This window comes from Acanthochromis polyacanthus, chromosome 5, assembly GCF_021347895.1.
Source record: "Acanthochromis polyacanthus isolate Apoly-LR-REF ecotype Palm Island chromosome 5, KAUST_Apoly_ChrSc, whole genome shotgun sequence".
In the NCBI taxonomy this organism is placed as follows: Eukaryota; Metazoa; Chordata; class Actinopteri; family Pomacentridae; genus Acanthochromis; species Acanthochromis polyacanthus.
This window is the reverse complement of record NC_067117.1, coordinates 5654104-5674796: the sequence shown is the minus strand read 5'-3', so window position 1 is coordinate 5674796 and position 20693 is coordinate 5654104. Positions and strand designations below refer to the sequence as shown.

The following is a 20693-nucleotide window of genomic DNA, read 5'->3' as shown; positions in this document are numbered from 1 at the left end:
TTACACCCTGATCTGATCTTCTTTTACTGTGGAACCTCAGCTGAGCTTGGCAGCAGTTAGACATGCACCTGTTGTCTGTACCACACTTTATCACAGTTTGCATTAGAGTGTGATAACAGCCTGCATCACACTAAATATACTGGCACAAAGAAAAAGTGTGTCTTAAAATCTGTATCCAGGTGTTGAATTGAACGTTTATTTTCAGTTTGAGGGCACAACTTAATTAAATTTGTACCGTATTTGTAAATATATTTTTTTGCAGGTAGGATAGTTTGATCTGTAAAGCAGAAGAACTACGAAATAGTAACTTTCATATTGACATATGACTGTGGCTGCATAAACCTTCAGGTGAAAAATGAGCCATGACACAAAATTTTATCAAGTTTATTTTTGTAGAATGACATCAGACCATTATGTAGGTACAGTCGATGGACTATGGTGTCAGCCTTTGTGTGCTGGCATACGCATGATCTGGAAAACAGAAGAAATAAGAAGTAATTAAGCATCACATGAAACCCAATGATGTAACAAGATTTGATAAATTTAATGAAGCCCATGAATGCTTGTATTCCTGCACAAAGAAGGACTTTTTAATATCCTCTATACTAGATAAACACATTTTTCATACTAACCGAGTTCATCCAGTCAATGTAGGCAGAGACACGGGTGAAGACTGTGGGCTTCCTGATAACGTTACAACCTAAACTAGACAAAAAGCTGGTGATACCGTGCACGTAGTATTTTCCATTGATCAGGCAGTTCAGAGGGCCGCCACCGTCACCCTGAGTGAAACAAGTTTAATCCTGATGGTTACATTTGGAAGTTACATTTTTTACTCCATTACTTTCTCTTATTTAGATTTTTAAAATGTTTTTCACCAACATGTATTTTCATTGCTGATTTATCTAAGTATTAATCTCTAGTGACACAGTTGTTCAGACTCACATCGCATCCAGAGTCCTCAAGACGTCCGGCACACACCATGTTGGTCGTCACATTGCTGCCCCACCAGTAGGGGCTGCTGCAGGTCTCATGGTCCACACTAGGAAGGAAGGCCTGCTTGAGCTCACCAGAGATGGAACCGCCAGCTGGTCAACAGGAAATGGCAAGTTCCATTGAGTTTTACAGAAAGGACCCAACAACTGAAATCACAAAGACAGGAGGCCAAATGGGGTCATGCATCGCGACTCACTGGAGGTGTCTCCCCATCCGGTGATGTAGCAGTAGCTGTTGTTGGGCAGAATCTCGCCGGAGGGAGGCAGAGCACCAAGCTGGACGTAAGAGTTCAGAGTAGCCGGAGAGGACAGTTTCAGCAGGGCAATGTCATTGCTGAGGTGGAGAGAATCCAAAAGAAGTCATTTGTCTATAGCCTCGAGTACCACTGCCCTAAGGCCACATTCAGACTCCATGCAAGCTAAGAATCAATATGTTTGACAAATGAGGGAAATAAATTACCTTGAAAACATTACAACTCATTCCTAACAAAACACTTTAAAATATAACACTTCCCATTGAGAATCTACAAAAGAGTCTTCAGATTTACAAAAAAGCATTCCTCACGTAATGGTATAACTATTCCATTCAGGGTGGATGTAGACCTGGCTGACACCCAGGAACTGCTCATTGCCACTGTTGGTGTAGAGATCATGTTCACCAAGAACCACACGCCACGTCCTAGTGCTGCAATGTTTCATGAAAGAGAAGTATGATATTGTGAACGATCAGTCATGAGACATATATGCAAGTCATTAAAACCTCATGGATTCTTTCCCTTTGGTACGTTATAAATAAGGTTGTGAGAAGTTTTCTTACAGTGATGGCATTTAAAATATCTAAAAAAAATTATACATCAATGTTGTGACAGAGTATGCTATGGATATTAAAGTTGAAATAATCAAAAGATATGTACAAAGCTACTCAAAAGAAGTAGCCAAAGAATGCTTTATCTGAGATTCTAGCTCATCTTAAACTTACCTGTCCACACATTGAGCAGCAGTCATCACCCAGTCTCTTGCAATGAGGGTTCCTCCACATGTGAGGTAGGCGTAACCACCAGAGATGAACTGAAGAGAGATCTAAAGAGGAAACATAGCCAAAACATTCATGCTTAATTTGAGTTTTACTCAGCAATTTGATATGGTTAAACTGCATTGGCTCATGATTTTATTGATGAAAAAAGTACATCCATTTAAATAGAAATGCAGATGTTGAGTCTGTGTGACAGTGGGTTACCTGCCAGGGCCAAGAGTTGGGACTGGCCACCTCACCTCCAACAACCCTTCCAAGCCTGTCCTCTAGATACATCTGGTCCTCTGCCAGCACTGGTTAAAAAACATAAAAACATGAGTTTGATTTATTCATGGATTCCCAGAAATCTCCTAAGAATATTTGCTATCCCTACAGTAATTAGAAAGGAGACATGGCAGGAACCAGAGTGCCCTGGTAGAGCAGATTAGCTGGAGCTCCTGTGACTAAACTAAAAAAAGAGCAACTGACTGCATGACAGATAGAGTGACTGATACGAGAGCAAGAAAGACCAACAGAGATCAATAACCAATAGTTACACAGAGCTGTCATTTTCTTACCGATGGCTGCGAGGCTTGTCAACACCAAAAACCTGAGCATGACTGCAATGAGTTACAATGCTTCTGCAAAGGAACAAATGCTTCCCCTGTTCTTTTATACCTGAACTTGACCTTCAGCTGATGTGGAAAAACACGGCTTTTCTTTCCCCAGTGACAAAATCCAGGTATGCACCTGTGTTCTGTCTCACACGATGTTATCACAGGCGATTAAAAAACACCTCTTGCTCTAACCAGCACGTCCAGAAGAAAAATGTCACATCGTCCGTTTTATTGGTGGATAACAGGAGTCACATTGATCTGAAGGACTTATAAGGGTATTTATAAGTTTCTTCTTGCTGTTTGTGCACACTGCATTTATTTTGGCAAGAGCTTATGGGAAAACACACTTTTTTGGGGCCAAAAGTGAGTGTAATGATGACTGGCTGACCTTACATCTGTGTGAATCATGACACTTGTCACCATATCAAATAAATGGAACATTTAAGCTGTTACTTCTCACCCAATACCCAAAATGATTTTTCTGTGTATTTTCTGTACACATGAGATCATCCTCTGTGCTACTCTCAAGAATGAATTTTTTAAATGAATTGTCTGATGGAACCGAATGCAAGTTCTTGCAAATATTTGCATCACAACCTACTGTTGCTGCATGATTCACCTTCTATTCATCAGTGTCATGTGAAATGGCTTTATCATGGAAATGTTTTCACATGACTTCAAAATAGTTAACTCTATTAGAGTACCAAGCAATTAGAAATAGTTTTAAAACACTCATATATTTGAATGCATTTGTTTGTAGTGGATCGCCTTTTAAGTTATCATTGTTATTGTATGTGTATATTTTTGGTAAATGATAACTATTTTCACAATTTGTTTATATTATAAATTCATGTTAGTCACATGTTTGGCCCGCTTAAACAATATGTATACATCGTAGCAATAATAATGATGCTTATCCACTTTTGTATTTCAGTTTTACCCTACTGCTAGTGCTACATGAAACACATTCAACTTGGAGCCTTTTGTCAAGTGTATTGATTGGAGATGGAGTGTATCTGCCTGTCAGTTCATGCAAGGTGTGTGAGGACAGGACAGTAAGAAGATGCAATGAAAATTACAGCAAATGTCACAGTGAGTCAACATTTTATCAAGTTTATTTCTCTAGAAAGACATCAGATCATTATGTAGGTACAGTAGATGGAATATGGTGTCAGCCTTTGTGTGCTGCCACTTGGATGACTTATGTGCCTAATACATGACCTGGGAAATGGAAGAAAAAAAGAAGTGATGAAGCATCACATGAAACCCAATGATATAACAAGATTCGATAAATTTAAAGAAGCCCATGAATGCTCGTATTCCTGCATGAAAAAGGACTTTTTAATATCCTCTATACTAGATAAACACATTTTTCATACTAACCGAGTTCATCCAGTCAATGTAGGCAGAGACACGACTGAAGACTGTGGGCTTCCTGATAACGTTGCAACCTAAACCGGAACCAAAGCTGGTGATACCGTGCACGTAGTATTTTCCATTGATCAGGCAGTTCAGAGGGCCGCCAGAGTCACCCTGAGAGAAACAAGTTTAATCCTGATGGTTACATTTGAAAGTTACAATTTTTTTACTCCATTATTTTCTCTTATTTGGATTTTTAAAATGTTTTTCACCAACATGTATTTTCATTGCTGACTTATCTAAGTATTAATCGCTAGCAACACAGTTGTTCACACTCACAAAGCATCCAGAGTCCTCAAGACCTCCAGCACACACCATGGTGGTCTTCACAGTGCTGCCCCACCAGTAGGGGCTGCTGCAGGTCTCATGGTCCACGCTAGGAAGGTAGGCCTGCTTGAGCTCATTAGAGATGGGACCGCCAGCTGGTCAACAGGAAATGGCAAGTTCCATTGAGTTTTACAGAAAGGACCCAACAACTGAAATCACAAAGACAGGAGGCCAAATGGGGTCATGCAGTCAACTCACTGGCGGTGCGTCCCCATCCAGTGATGTAGCAGTTGCTGTTGTTGGGCAGAATCTCACTGGAGGGTGGCAGAGCTCCAAGCTGAACGTAAGAGTTCAGAGTAGCCGGAGAGGACAGTTTCAGCAGGGCAATGTCATTGCTGAGGTGGAGAGAATCCAAAATACGTCTTGTGAAGACATGTTTGTCTACAGCCTCGAGTCCCACTGCCCTAAGGTCACATTCAGACTCCATATAAGCTAAGAATCAATATGTTTGCTCAATGATGTTTGACAAATGAGGGACATGTATTACCTTGAAAACATTACAACTCATTCCTAACAAAACACTTTAAAATATCACACTTCCCATTGAGAATCTACAAAAGAGTCTTCAGATTTACAAAAAAGCATTCCTCATGCATTGGTCCAAGTATTCCAGTCAGGGTGGATGTAGACCTGACTGACATCCAGGATCTGCTCTCTGCCACTGTCGGTGTAGAGATTGTGTTCACCAAGAACCACACGCCACGACCTGTAGCTGCAATGTTTCATGAAAGAGAAGCATGATATTGTGAACAATCAGTCATGAGACATATATGCAAGTCATTAAAGCCTCATGGATTCTTTCCCTTTGGTACGTTATAAATAAGGTTGTGAGAAGTTTTCTCACCGTGAAAAAAAATCATACCACAATGTTGTGAAAGAGTAATCAATAAATATTAAAGTCAAAGTAATCAAAAGATATCTACAAACTACAAACCTACTTGAAGAAGTAGCCAAAGAATGCTTTATCTGAGATTCTAGCTCATCTTACCTGTCCACACAATGAGCAGTGGTCATCACCCAGTCTCTTGCAATGAGGGTTCCTCCACATGTGAGGTAGTAGCTACGACCAGACAGGTACTGAAGAGAGATCTAAAGGGGAAACATAGCCAAAAACATTCATGCTTAATTTGAGTTTTACTCAGCAATTTGTTGTGGTTATACTGCATTGGCTCATGATTTTAATTATGAAAACAGAAATCCATTTGAATAGAAATGCAGATGTTATGTCTGTGTGACAGTGGGTTACCTGCCAGGGCCAAGAGTTGGGACTGGCCACCTCACCTCCAACAACCCTTTCATGCCTGTCCTCTAGATACCTCATCTGGTCCTCTGCCAGCACTGGTTAAAAAACACAAAAGCATGAGAATTATTTATTCATAGATTCACAGAAATCTGCTAAAAATATTTCCTTTCCACCTACAGTAATTAGAAAGGAGACATGGCAGGAACCAGAGTGCCCTGGTAGAGCAGATTAGCTGGAGCTCCTGTGTGTTGACTAAACTAAAAAAGAGCGACTGACTGCATGACAGATAAAGTGACTGATACGAGAGCAAGAAAGACCAACAGAGATCAATAACGAATGGTCACACAGAGCTGTCGTTTTCTTACCGATGGCTGCGAGGCTTGTCAACACCAAAAACCTGAGCATGACTGCAGTGAGTTTCGTTTTTGCAAAGGAACGAATGCTTCCCCTGTTCTTTTATACCTGAACTTGACCTTCAGCTGATGTGGAAAAACGTGGCTTTTCTTTCCCCAGTGACAAAATCCAGGTATGCACCTGTGTTCTGTCTCACACGAAGTTATCACAGCCGATTAAAAAACACCTCCTGCCCTGACCAGTACGTCCAGAAGAAGAATGTCACATCGTCAGTTTTATCGGTGGATAACAGGAGTCACGGTGATCTGAAGACTTCAAAGGGTATTTATAAATTTCTTCTTGCTGATCGTGCACACCACATCTATTTTGGAAAGAACTCATGGGAAAAAACACTTTTTGGGGGTCAACGTGAGTGTAATGATGACTGGCTGACCTTACATCTGTGTGAATCATGACACTTGTCACCATATCAAATAAATGGAACATTTAAGCTGTTACTTCTCACCCAATACCCAAAATGATTTTTCTGTGTATTTTCTGTACACATGAGATCATCCTCTGTGCTACTCTCAAGAATGAAATTTTTAAATGAAATGTGTGATGGAACAGAATGCAAGTTCTTGCAAATATTTGCATCACAACTTAATGTTGCTGCATGATTCACCTTCTATTCATCAGTGCCATGTGAAATGGCTTCATCATGGAAATGTTTTAACATGACTTCAAAATAGTTAACTCTATTCGAAGAGTATCAAGCTGTCACATTCCCTCCTGTGCCAGTAGTCAGACTCGTTAATGAGGAACAGCTGGGAGGAAGCTCAGCTTAGAAGAATGATAATCTGGAGCAATCAGCTCAGCATAAAAGCCTGGCTCTCTTCAGTCTCCTTTGCTGGATCATTGCGACTGACTCCGCACTCCACAATCTACTTGCCGTTTTTATTCCCTTTGCTGTCTGGACTCTGTTCCTACTTCATGCCTGATATACATCACTCTCTGACCGTTCCCCTGTGCGTATGGCCATACGCCACCCGACGTCTCCCACATCCTGGACTGCTGTAAGTTACCTTCCCCGTGTTTAATTTAGTTTATTAATCCTCCACGGCCATCTGGACCATTGCCCTTTGTTTAGTTTTGTCTTAGTTTTAATCGTCCGGTTAATTTCCCCGTACCTCTCACGAGGAGTGTTTTTCTGTTTGTACTTGTGTTCCTTATATTTTTGTATATTAAATCCCAATTAATTCACCTGCCTGCCTGTTTTCGCCTGCTGCTTGGGTTCACGCCACCAGATTGTGACACAAGCAATTAGAAATAGTTTTAACACACTCATGCATTTGTTTGTAGTGGATCGCCTTTTAAGTTATCATTGTTATTGTATGTGTATATTTTTGGTAAATGATAACTATTTTCACAATTTTTTATATTATAAATTCATGTTAGTCACATGTTCTGGCCCGCTTAAACAATATTTATACATCGTAGCAATAATAATGATGCTTATCCGCTTTTGTATTTCAGTTTTACCCTACTGCTAGTGCTACATGAAACAAATTCAACTTGGAGCCTTTTGTCAAGTGTATTGATTGGAGATGGAGTGTATCTGCCTGTCAGTTCATGCAAGGTGTGTGAGGACAGGACGGTAAAATGATGCAATGAAAATTACAGCAACTGTCACAGTGAGTCAACATTTTATCAAGTTTATTTCTCTAGAAAGACATCAGATCATTATGTAGGTACAGTAGATGGAATATGGTGTCAGCCTTTGTGTGCTGCCACATGGATGACTGTTGTGCCTAATACATGACCTGGGAGATGGAAGAAAAAAAGAAGTGATGAAGCATCACATGAAACCCAATGATAAGATTGTATACATTTAATGAAGCCCATGAATGCTTGTATTCCTGCACAAGGAAGGTTTTTTTTTTAATATCCTCTATACTCAATAAACACATTTTTCATACTAACCGAATTGATCCAGTCAATGTAGGCAGAGACACGAGTGAAGACTGTGGGCTTCCTGATAACGTTGCATCCTAAACCAGACCCAAAGCTGGTGATACCGTGCACGTAGTATTTTCCATTGATCAGGCAGTTCAGAGGGCCACCAGAGTCACCCTGAGAGAAACAAGTTTAATCCTGATGGTTACATTTTTTTTACTCTATTGCTTTCTCCTATTTGGATTTTTAAAATGTTTTTCACCAACATACACACGTGGACAAAATTGTTGGTACCCCTCAGTTAAAGAAGGAAAAACCCACAATTCTCACTGAAATCACTTGAAACTCACAAAAGTAACAATAAATAAAAATTTATTGAAAATTACATAATCAAAATCAGCCATCACTTTTGAATTGTTGATTAACATAATTATTTAAAAAAACAAACTAATGAAACAGGGCTGGACAAAAATGATGGTACCCATAACTTAATATTTTGTTGCACAACCTTTTGAGGCAATCACTGCAATTAAACGATTTCTGTATTTGTCAATGAGCGTTCTGCAGCTGTCTACAGGTATTTTGGCCCACTCCTCATGAGCAAACAGCTCCAGTTGTCTCAGGTTTGATGGGTGTCTTCTCCAAATGGCATGTTTCAGCTCCTTCCACATATGTTCAATGGGATTCAGATCTGGGCTCATAGAAGGCCACTTTAGAATAGTCCAACGCTTTTCTCTCAGCCATTCTTGGGTGTTTTTGGCTGTGTGTTTTGGATCGTTGTCCTGTTGGAAGACCCATGACCTGCGACTGAGACCACGCTTTCTGACACTAGGCAGCACATTTCTCTCCAGAATGCCTTGATAGTCTTCAGATTTCATCGTACCTTGCACACTTTCAAGACACCCTGTGCCAGATGCAGCAAAGCAGCCCCAAAACATTACTGAGCCTCCTCCATGTTTCACCGTAGGGACAGTGTTCTTTTCTTCGTATGCTTGGTTTTTGAGTCTATGAACATAGAGTTGATGTGCCTTACCAAAAAGCTCCAGTTTGGTCTCATCTGTCCAAAGGACATTCTCCCAGAAGCTTTGTGGCTTGTCAACATGCATTTTTGCAAATTCCAGTCTCGCTTTTTTATGAGTTTTTTTCAGCAGTGGTGTCCTCCTTGGTCGTCTCCCATGAAGTCCACTTTGGCTCAAACAACGACGAATGGTGCGATCTGACACTGATGTACCTTGGCCTTGGAGTTCACCTTTAATTTCTTTGGAGGTTGCTCTGGGCTCTTTGGATGCAATTCGAACGATCCGTCTCTTCAATTTGTCATCAATTTTCCTCTTGCGGCCACGTCCAGGGAGGTTGGCTACTGTCCCGTGGGTCTTGAACTTCTGAATAATATGAGCCACTGTTGTCACAGGAACTTCAAGCTGTTTAGAGATGGTCTTATAGCCTTTACCTTTAAGATGTTTGTCTATAATTTTTTTTCGGATGTCCTGGGACAATTCTCTCCTTCGCTTTCTGTTGTCCATGTTCAGTGTGGTACACACCTTTTCACCAAACAGCAGGGTGACTACTTGTCTCCCTTTAAATAGGCAGACTGACTGATTATGAGTTTGGAAACACCTGTGATGTCAATTAAATGACACACCTGAGTTAATCATGTCACTCTGGTCAAATAGTTTTCAATCTTTTATAGAGGTACCATCATTTTTGTCCAGGCCTGTTTCATTAGTTTGTTTTTTTAAATAATTATGTTAATCAACAATTCAAAAGTAATGGCTGTTTTTGATTATTTAATTTTCAATAAATTTTAATTTATTGTTACTTTTGTGAGTTTCAAGTGATTTCAGTGAGAATTGTGGGTTTTTCCTTCTTTAACTGAGGGTACCAACAATTTTGTCCACGTGTGTATACTTTTCATTACTGATTTATGCCAGTATTAATCTCTAGTGACACAGTTGTTCAGACTCACATTGCATCCAGAGTCCTCAAGACCTCCAGCACACACCATGGTGGTCTTCACAGTGCTGCCCCACCAGTAGGGGCTGCTGCAGGTCTCATGGTCCACGCTAGCAAGGAAGGCCTGCTTGAGCTCATTTGAGATGTTAGCGTCAGCTGGTCAACAGGAAATGGCAAGTTCCATTGAGTTTTACAGAAAGGACCCAACAACTGAAATCACAAAGACAGGAGGCCAAATGGGGTCATGCAGTCAACTCACTGGCGGTGCGTCCCCATCCGGTGATGTAGCAGTAGCTGTTGTTGGGCAGAATCTCGCCGGAGGGTGGCAGAGCACCAAGCTGGACGTAAGAGTTCAGAGTAGCCGGAGAGGACAGTTTCAGCAGGGCAATGTCATTGCTGAGGTGGAGACAATCCAAAAGAAGTCATGTTTGTCTACAGCCTCGAGTACCACTGCCCTAAGGTCACATTCAGACTCCATACAAGCTAAGAGTCAATATGTTTGCTCAATGATGTTTGACAAATGTGGGAAATAAATTACCTTGAAAACATTACAACTCATTCCTAACAAAACACTTTAAAATATCACACTTCCCATTGAGAATCTACAAAAGAGTCTTCAGATTTACAAAAAAGCATTCCTCACATAATGGTATAACTATCCCAGTCAGGGTGGACGTAGACCTGGCTGATATCCAGGATCTGCTCTCTGCCACTGTTGGTGTAGAGATCATGTTCACCAAGAACCACACGCCTCGTCCTGTGTCTGCAATGTTTCATGAAAGAGAAGCATGATATTGTGAACAATCAGTCATGAGACATAATGCAAGTCATTAAAACCTCATGGATTCTTTCTTTTTGGTACGTTATAAATAAGGTTGTGAGAAGTTTTCTTACAGTGATGGCATTTAAAATATCTGGAAAGAAAAATCATACATCAATGTTGTGACAGAGTAGGCTATGGACACTAAAGTTGAAGTAATCAAAAGATATGTACAAACTTACTCAAAAGAAGTAGCCAAAGAATGCTTTATTTGAGATTCTAGCTCATCTTAAAGTTACCTGTCCACACAGTGAGCAGCAGTCATCACCCAATCTCTTGCAATGAGGGTTCCTCCACATGAGAGGTAGTAGCTACCATCAGACAGGTACTGAAGAGAGATCTAAAGGGGAAACATAGCCAAAAACATTCATGCTTAATTTGAGTTTTACTCAGCAATTTGATATGGTTATACTGCATTGGCTCACGATTTTAATTTCTCAAAAAAGTACATCCATTTAAATAGAAATGCAGATGTTGAGTCTGTGTGACAGTGGGTTACCTGCCAGGGCCAAGAGTTGGGACTGGCCACCTCACCTCCAACAACCCTTTCAAGCCTGTCCTCCAGATACCTGGGCTGGTCCTCTGCCAGCACTGGTTGAAAAACATAAAAACATGAGTTTGATTTATGCGTAGATTCACAGAAATCTGCTAAAAATATTTGCTTTCCGCCTGCAGTAATTAGAAAGGAGGCCCTGGTAGAGCAGATTAGCCGGAACTCCTGTGTGTTGACTAAACTAAAAAAGAGCAACTGACTGTATGACAGATAAAGTGACTGATATGAGAGTAAGAAAGATCAACAGAGATCAATAACCAATAGTCACACAGAGCTGTCATTTTCTTACCGATGACTGCGAGGCTTGTCAACACCAAAAACCTGAGCATGACTGCAGTGAGTTTCGTTTTTGCAAAGGAACGAATGCTTCCCCTGTTCTTTTATACTTAAGCTTGACCTTCAGTTGATGTGGAATGTGTTACTGTTCTTTCCCCAGTGACAAAATCCAGGTATGCACCTGTGTTCTGTCTCACACGGTGTTATCACAGTCGATTTAAAAAACACCTCTTGCCCTGACCAGCACCTCCAGAAGAAGAATGTCACATAGTCAGTTTTATCGGTGGATAACACGAGTCACATTGATCTGAAGGACTTATAAGTGTATTTATAAATTTCTTCTTGCTGATCGTGCACACCACATGTATTTTGGCAAGAGCTTATGGGAAAACACACATTTTTGGGGTCAAAAGTGAGTGAAATGATGACTGGCTGACCTTACATCTGGGTCATTCCGTGTGGTTTCACCAGATGGTGGTTGCTGCGCCATCTTCAAATTAGTCCTAAATTTGCATGCCATTAGATAGTCACAAAAGTACTTTCTATGCAAAATTGTAGGCCTGTAGCTCAAATAGTTTCTGAGTTGTGGGGGTTTGAAATTTTCAGAATTTGGGCTATAAAAAGCCTCGCCAGCATTTTTTGCATCTTTAAGTGGTTATTTCTCAGCCTCTAGACATACCAGAGAGCTGTGAGTTGGTAAACAAGGCCTCTGCATGTAGCTAGTGTCCCACAAACATCCCCAGGTGTTTCCCTACACTCTGCAGGCCGTGGGGGCTTGCTAAACATGCTAAAAATTAAGAGACACCTATTCACGAGTGGAGTTTGGGACCTTAAAAGTACTAGAAATACTGCACAGAAGTGTTCTAACACCCCTGGGTTCCATTCTACACAAACTTGTGTGATAACTTAGCAAACTGGAGCTTTCGAGGTACCTCAGTTTGGAAAATATGAGCTCCCAAAGTTGGATGATATTTTTAATTGGCTATTTTTGGTGGCAAAAAATCTCAGTGTGGGACAGGTACCAGAGACCCCAAATTTTTCTACAAGACAGTTCCATCTGTCTTCTATCACTGTACAAAAAAGCAGCAGGGTTATATTTGTAGTTACTGAGATATTGTTACTCAAAATGGCATGGGTAATGTCAAAATCGTTTTTTGCATTTCAGTACTTTAAATTGGGATACAAGTATTAGTAGTCATTCCAATGGTAGTATTATGTATGTTTTGTTCTTTTTGAAATTTTAGTTGTTAAAGGTGTCTACCTTCAAAAAGTGTAATGGTATAACTTAGGTATAGGGTCTTTTGCTTGTAACGTGACATTGTACAATTCAATTTAACATGTTTAATCCCACTGCACTGATACTGTAAAATTCAACATTATTGTTGTTATTTTTAAATTAATCAACCATAAACTATTACAGAGCTCCCTGAATCCAAGTTAGTACATGTAATTTGTATGTGTATGTTATCATTACATGTATGCATTGCAAATGGGTGTCAACATGTCATGATATCTACAGGTATGGCTCTAAACTAGACCTTGTGACACAAAAAGGGCATTACACTTTTTTGCTTTTCAGTACTTTAAATTGGGATACAAGTATTAGTAGTCATTCCAATGGTAGTATTATGTATGTTTTGTTCTTTTTTGAAATGTTACTTGTTAAAGGTGATTACCTTCAAAAAGTGTAATGACATGTTGACACCCAATTCTGAAAATTTCAAACCCCCACAACTCAGAAACTATTTGAGATACAGGCCTACAATTTTGCATAGAAAGTACTTTTGTGACTATCTAATGGCATGCAAATTTAGGACTAATTTGAAGATGGTGCAGCAACACCCCCAAGGAATATCTGGTCATTTCACCTGGAATGACCCATCTGTGTGAATCATCACACTCGTCACCATATCAGATAAATGGAACATTTAAGCTGTTACTTCTCACCCAATACCCAAAATGATTTTTCTGTGTATTTTCTGTACACATGAGATCATCCTCTGTGCTACTCTCAAGAATGAACTTCTAAAATGAATTGTCTGATGGAACAGAATGCAAGTTCTTGCAAATATTTGCATCACAACTTAATGTTGCTGCATGATTCACCTTCTATTCATCAGTGCCATGTGAAATGGCTTCATCATGGAAATGTTTTCACATGACTTCAAAGTAGTTACCTCAAGTAGAAGAGTACCAAGCAATTAGAAATAGTTTTACCACACTCATATATTTGAATGCATTTGTTTGTAGTGGATCGCCTTTTAAGTTATCATGTGTGTATATTTTTGGTAAATGATAACTTTTTTCACAATTTGTTTATATTATAAATTCATGTTAGTCACATGTTCTGGCCCGCTTAAACAATATGTATACATCGTAGCAATAATAATGATGCTTATCTGCTTTTGTATTTCAGTTTTACCCTACTGCTAGTGCTACATGAAACAAATTCAACTTGGAGCCTTTTGTCAAGTGTATTGATTGGAGATGGAGTTTATCTGCCTGTCAGTTCATGCAAGGTGTGTGAGGACAGGACGGTAAAATGATGCAATGAAAATTACAGCAACTGTCACAGTGAGTCAACATTTTATCAAGTTTATTTCTCTAGAAAGACATCAGATCATTATGTAGGTACAGTAGATGGAATATGGTGTCAGCCTTTGTGTGCTGCCACATGGATGACTTATGTGCCTAATACATGACCTGGGAAATGGAAGAAAAAAAGAAGTGATGAAGCATCACATGAAACACAATGATATAACAAGATTCAATAAATTTAAAGAAGCCCATGAATGCTCGTATTCCTGCATGAAAAAGGACTTTTTAACATCCTCTATACTAGATAAACACATTTTTCATACTAACCGAGTTCATCCAGTCAATGTAGGCAGAGACACGGGTGAAGACTGTGGGCTTCCTGATAACGTTGCAACCTAAACTAGACACAAAGCTGGTGATACCGTGCACGTAGTATTTTCCATTGATCAGGCAGTTCAGAGGGCCACCAGAGTCACCCTGAGAGAAACAAGTTTAATCCTGATGGTTACATTTGGAAGTTACTTTTTTTTTTGGACTTTATTACTTTCACTTATTTGGATTTTTAAAATGTTTTTCACCAACATGTCTTTTCATTGCTGACTTATCTAAGTATTAATCTCTAGTGACACAGTTGTTCACACTCACAAAGCATCCAGAGTCCTCAAGACCTCCGGCACACACCATGGTGGTCGTCACATTGCTGCCCCACCAGTAGGGGCTGCTGCAGGTCTCATAGTCCACACTAGCAAGGAAGGCCTGCTTGAGCTCACCAGAGATGGGACGGTCAGCTGGTCAACAGGAAATGGCAAGTTCCATTGAGTTTTACAGAAAGGACCCAACAACTGAAATCACAAAGACAGGAGGCCAAATGGAGTCATGCAATCAACTCACTGGCGGTGCGTCCCCATCCGGTGATGTAGCAGTAGCTGTTGTTGGGCAGAATCTCACCGGAGGGAGGCAGAGCACCAAGCTGGATGTAAGAGTTCAGAGTAGCCGGAGAGGACAGTTTCAGCAGGGCAATGTCATTGCTGAGGTGGAGAGAATCCAAAAGAAGTCATGTTTGTCTACAGCCTCGAGTACCACTGCCCTAAGGCCACATTCAGACTCCATGCAAGCTCAGAGTCAATATGTTTGCTCAATGATGTTTTACAAATGTGGGAAATATATTATTTTAAAAACATTACAACTCATTCCTAACAAAAGACTTTAAAATATAACACTTCCCATTGAGAATCTACAAAAGAGTCTTCAGATTTACAAAAAAGCATTCCTCACGTAATGGTATAACTATCCCAGTCAGGGTGGACGTAGACCTGGCTGATATCCAGGATCTGCTCTCTGCCACTGTCGGTGTAGAGATCATGTTCACCAAGAACCACACGCCTCGTCCTGTGTCTGCAATGTTTCATGAAAGAGAAGCATGATATTGTGAACAATCAGTCATGAGACATAATGCAAGTCATTAAAGCCTCATGGATTCTTTCCCTTTGGTACGTTATAAATAAGGTTGTGAGAAGTTTTCTTACAATGATGGCATTTAAAATATCTGGAAAGAAAAATCATACATCAATGTTGTGACAGAGTAGGCTATGGACACTAAAGTTGAAGTAATCAAAAGATATGTACAAAGCTACTCAAAAGAAGTAGCCAAAGAATGCTTTATCTGAGATTCTAGCTCATCTTACCTGTCCACACAGTGAGCAGCAGTCATCACCCAGTCTCTCGCAATGAGGGTTCCTCCACATGAGAGGTAGTAGCTACCATCAGACAGGTACTGAAGAGAGATCTAAAGGGGAAACATAGCCAAAAACATTCATGCTTAATTTGAGTTTTACTCAGCAATTTGATATGGTTAAACTGCATTGGCTCATGATTTTAATTATGAAAACAGAAATCCATTTGAATAGAAATGCAGATGTTGAGTCTGTGTGACAGTGGGTTACCTGCCAGGGCCAAGAGTTGGGACTGGCCACCTCACCTCCAACAACCCTTCCATGCCTGTCCTCCAGATACCTGGGCTGGTCCTCTGCCAGCACTGGTTGAAAAACATAAAAGCACAAGCTTAATTTATTCGTAGATTCGCAGGAATCTGCTTAAAAATATTTGCTCTCCGCCTGCAATAATTAGAAAGGAGGCCCTGGTAGAGCAGATTAGCTGGAGCTCCATTATTTTGACTAAACTAAAAAAGAGCGAGTGACTGCATGACAGATAGAGTGACTGATACGAGAGTAAGAAAGACCAACAGAGATCAATAACGAACAGTCACACAGAGCTGTCATTTTCTTACCGATGGCTGCAAGACTTGTCAGCACCAAAAACCTGAGCATGACTACAATGAGTTACAATGCTTCTGCAAAGGAACAAATGCTTCCCCTGTTCTTTTATACTTAAGCTTGACCTTCAGTTGATGTGGAATGTGTTACTGTTCTTTCCCCAGTGACAAAATCCAGGTATGCACCTGTGTTCTGTCTCACACGGTGTTATCACAGGCGATTTAAAAAAAAAAAAAGCCTCTTGCCTTGACCAGCACGTCCAGAAGAAGAATGTCACATAGTCAGTTTTATCGGTGGATAACAGGAGTCACAGTGATCTGAAGGACTTCAAAGGGTATTTGATTTCTTCTTGCTGATCGTGCACACCACATGTATTTTGGCAAGAGCTTATGGGAAAACACACTTTTTTGGGGTCAAAAGTGAGTGTAATGATGACTGGCTGACCTTACATCTGCGTGAATCATGACACTTGTCACCATGTCAAATAAATGGAACATTTAAGCTGTTACTTCTCACCCAATCCCACAAATGATTTTTCTGTGTATTTTCTGTACACATGAGATCATCCTCTGTGCTACTCTCAAGAATGAACTTTTAAAATGAATTCTATGATGTAACAGAATACAAGTTCTTGCAAATATTTGCATCCCAACTTAATCATGTGTCCATTTGAACGGACATGAATTATAAAGTAAGCGTGGGAAAACAGGCAGCTGTGTCACGGCTGACTCTTTCAGAGGAGCATTTTGTGTCAGCATTCAACAAACGTATGTGTGAAAATGGAAAATAAATCCACCTTTTTCTTTCAGTTGCACAGTGGGTTTGAGGGCTGCACAGTGTGTTGGTGGTTAGCACGTTTGCCTTGCAGCTAGAAGGTCCCCGGTTTGCATCCCGGGATTTTTCTGCTTGGAGTTTCCTGTAATCTTTGCATGTGCTGGTCTTTTCCAGATTCTCCCACAGTCCAAAAATATGCTGAGGTTAATTGGTGACTCTAAAGTGTGAATGCGAGTGTGATTGTCTCTATGTGTAGCTTTGTGATAGACTGGCAACCTGTCCAAGTCAGCTGGGATGGACTCCAACCCCTCTGTGACTCTGAGGATTAGTAATTGTGTAAATAATGGATGGATGTAGCATATGATTTTTATTTTAAAAAATAATTTGTAAGACCTGTCAGAAAATATTAGAAATACTCCCTGTCAAACCTACTTAGATATGACAATAGTCCCAGATAGTTTGTATGTTTATTAAACCAAAAAAAATATGAAACTCATAAATGTGGAGAAATGTTAATGAGCTCAGTGGTGAATAGATGAACAAGAGACTTGTGGCATTTGGAGTTGTGGACTTTGAGTATTTTGGCCTGGTGAAATACTTTTCTTTAAGTGCTTAATTCGTTTTAAATGTAAAAATAAAATAAAATAAAATAAAATCTACAATTAAGCTCAACAATGTTTAGCCAATTTTCATTCTATGCTTGTAATCTAAGTCAGTTTATCACTGAAGGCAGAAGTCAAATCTGCTTCATTTTAAAAATGCAAACTATGGGAATTTGTGAGGCTTTACAGTGGCAACGGACACAATGACAGTGTTACAGCCCAACACTAGAGGGGACTAAAGACTAACAAACACATAGCATCTCTACTGGACCACAAAACACACACACTATTTCATCTGTCTTTCACAGGATACAGACAGATGACGTGTAGTCCTGGGATTTTCAAAACCCAAACCTTCATGCAACTCAATTTAAAATACAGATTTTGGTCTAATACCAACATCAATTTTTTTTTAAAGAATTTGAAGACAAAGTCAAAATCTACAGTCCCAACTGGAGAGATTTAAATCCAGTGTGAGAACTGCGTTTAAAAGGATTTCACTCCTCCCCTTTTTCCGACCTCTCTGACATTGAACAGTAGAATCATAGATGGCTTACTTGATGTTTTTAATGCACAGCAAGTCTCTGAGTAAAATATATACAATTATACTTTTAAAAGCCATTTAGTAGTTCTTAACTGGTTATGCTGATAGCTCTAACAATAGGTTTCTGGACAATGGGTAGGCCTCTGATGTGTCCGTCTTTTATAAAACAGTCCTTAATTAGACAGAAAGTCATTAAAACTGTATGGATTTTGGATTATTGCCTTATCAGGCTATTAAAGAGATAGCTGTGCTGCCTGGTAATTGAGCTGGCCCCCTGACACACAGGGAAAAGGTCCTAATGCTGCAAGACTTACTGATCAACAGGGGCTCCACAGTTTCATTATTTTCTCATAGAGCGTCTTCGTCCCCTCCGAACTTCTCGCGTACCCCTCCACCACTCCAACCTTTTTCTTGCAGAGGCATAAATCAAACGAGGAGATCAAAGACAGGAAGTGCTGGGGATGTGTTAATTAAAGATGTTTGTTCTTGATACAGCTTCCCCTCGTTAATGAACAGTCGATTTGGTTCCCATAAAGATGTCTCTCACACACGGGGAGGAAATTGAGGTCCCAAAAAAAAAAAGAAAAAAAGAATTAATGTGATGCATTGATTGGGCCTGTGATAGAAAGTCAGGAAGGGTTATTACAGAGCAAATGTTGATTATGCCAATGTGACACTATTTGAAAAACTGTTGCTCGAGTGGAGCTAAAACATTTCAGTGTTGTTCAAATTTGAAGCTGTTCATAAACAGTCCATCCCTCCCCCTTGCCCTCCTCTGTCCTTCTCAACCCGCCCGGCCAGCAGGCAGATGGGTCCCCCCTATATAGAGCCGGGTTCTGCTCGAGGTTTCTTCCCTGTTTAAAGGGTGTTTTCCTTGCCACTGTCGCCTTTGGGCTTGCTCTGGGGGTCAGACATATGGGTTCTGTAAAGCGTCTTGAGACAATTTGACTGTAATTGATGTTATATAAATAAAATTGAATTGAATTGAATTGAAAACAGTCATTCATTTTAGGCATACCTTGGTGTTAGTGCAGGCATGTGATGATGAATCCAGAACTTGCTGTGAGGCAGTGTGTAATACATAAAACATTTCAGATGCTTTGAGAAGTACACATTGAGGTATGGCACACTGACAGCCTAGTACTGCTTCCTTTTTGTTTCTACATACTGTATATTTTTACTGGTGGCGTTAAAGCTGTGTAACTGTACATTTCTGGGCTGCGGAACAAGCTGTTAACACAATTGATTAGGTGAACATGTTAGCAACCATTTGTCTATTTGCACATCCAGCAGTTGCCGAGGAACCTTTGTATTAATTCAGTTTCATGTTTGTGGTTGGCTGATAGATGCAAATTCAATATTGTCTTGTAGCTCTTTTTGTGCTTTCCAGTTAGCGTAGCCGCACTAGACAACCCACGGCAACGACTTTAATTCTCTGCCAGGGTCGGTGTAGTTACCCTCGGTAAGCCTCGAGGTTGGATGCTCCTAAAACTTGCCAACGAATCATAATGAAGTGTAGAGTCAGAAGGCGGGCGTAGCTAAGTGACGACAGAAGCGCGACGATTCTGACAGAAACAACCAGAAACAACCATAGAAACAAGGATAGACAAGAAGATAGGTGCGCACAATCTTTCGACTCGGCTTTGGCCACAGTCCTTAAAGATTTGAAGCTAAAATTTAACTTGAAAGATAAACAAAGGATAAGATAAGAAAGATAAATAAGGCTTCACCGAACTCCCGCATCCTCTGATTTCCGGCTCTCTAGGAACTCCGTCAGCCTATTCGTTGCGCTGATTGGTTGTACACCTACCCAATTGCTGCAGAGTGATTTGAAAGACAACCTTTTAGCCCGCCTCCCTCCCTGTCGAGAGTTCCTAGACCCTTCCGTCTTCAGACCTGGGTCTAGCGCAGCTAGACTACTTTCCAGTTATTCCTGAAGAAATTATCTTTTGCTGTGAAATGCTCCAGTATGGTCACCAGCTTATTGCTAACTTTGTCTGTCTCTCGTTTATTTTTGCCAAATTAGTGTAAGTGGGTTTTTAAAGCTTTTTCAATGACATCACATGCCTGCTACAGCTAGAAATGGAAGTGATAAAAAAAAAGAGGTTGAATTTGAACTATTAAACTCAGAATTTATTTAGGAGATATTGATAAGAACAAACAAGGGAAGTTTGTAATGTGCAGAATAACATCTTTTTAACTGCATTTTTTAACACCCATATAAGTCCAATTTTAATTTGTTTGGTTTTTATTTGATTCACTTTGGTGTGTTTCACTTTCATTTATGAGTGTGCTGATCTGCTCAAGGTGGATCCTATTTAGCTGACTGACACATTAGCTGAATTTATTTCCATTAGCAGTTTCAATGGCGTTATTTCTTGTTTCCTGTCAATCTTTTTCTATATCTCAGGAGTTCAACAGTGTCATCGAGACGGGGCCATGATCGTGTTGCCAAAGT

At 40.1% G+C, this 20693-nt stretch overlaps 1 protein-coding gene and 3 pseudogenes across 1 annotated transcript; all 4 read right to left on the bottom strand.

Moving 5' to 3' along the window:
* Window positions 1-368: 368 nt before the first annotated feature.
* On the bottom strand, window positions 369-2706 carry LOC127534240 (elastase-1-like). Its single transcript, XM_051948854.1, has 8 exons — window positions 2586-2706; window positions 2233-2321; window positions 1975-2075; window positions 1561-1680; window positions 1193-1329; window positions 946-1088; window positions 633-782; window positions 369-471 (listed from the first exon to the last, which is right to left on the bottom strand). The coding sequence occupies exons 1-8, from the start codon at window positions 2623-2625 to the stop codon at window positions 442-444; spliced, it is 810 nt and encodes a 269-aa protein (XP_051804814.1). The 5' UTR covers window positions 2626-2706; the 3' UTR covers window positions 369-441.
* A 1375-nt stretch (window positions 2707-4081) lies between these two features.
* LOC110959800 (elastase-1-like) lies at window positions 4082-6056 on the bottom strand (annotated as a pseudogene).
* A 1831-nt stretch (window positions 6057-7887) lies between these two features.
* LOC127534158 (elastase-1-like) lies at window positions 7888-11565 on the bottom strand (annotated as a pseudogene).
* A 2777-nt stretch (window positions 11566-14342) lies between these two features.
* LOC110945228 (elastase-1-like) lies at window positions 14343-16396 on the bottom strand (annotated as a pseudogene).
* Between the last annotated feature and the right edge of the window lie 4297 nt (window positions 16397-20693).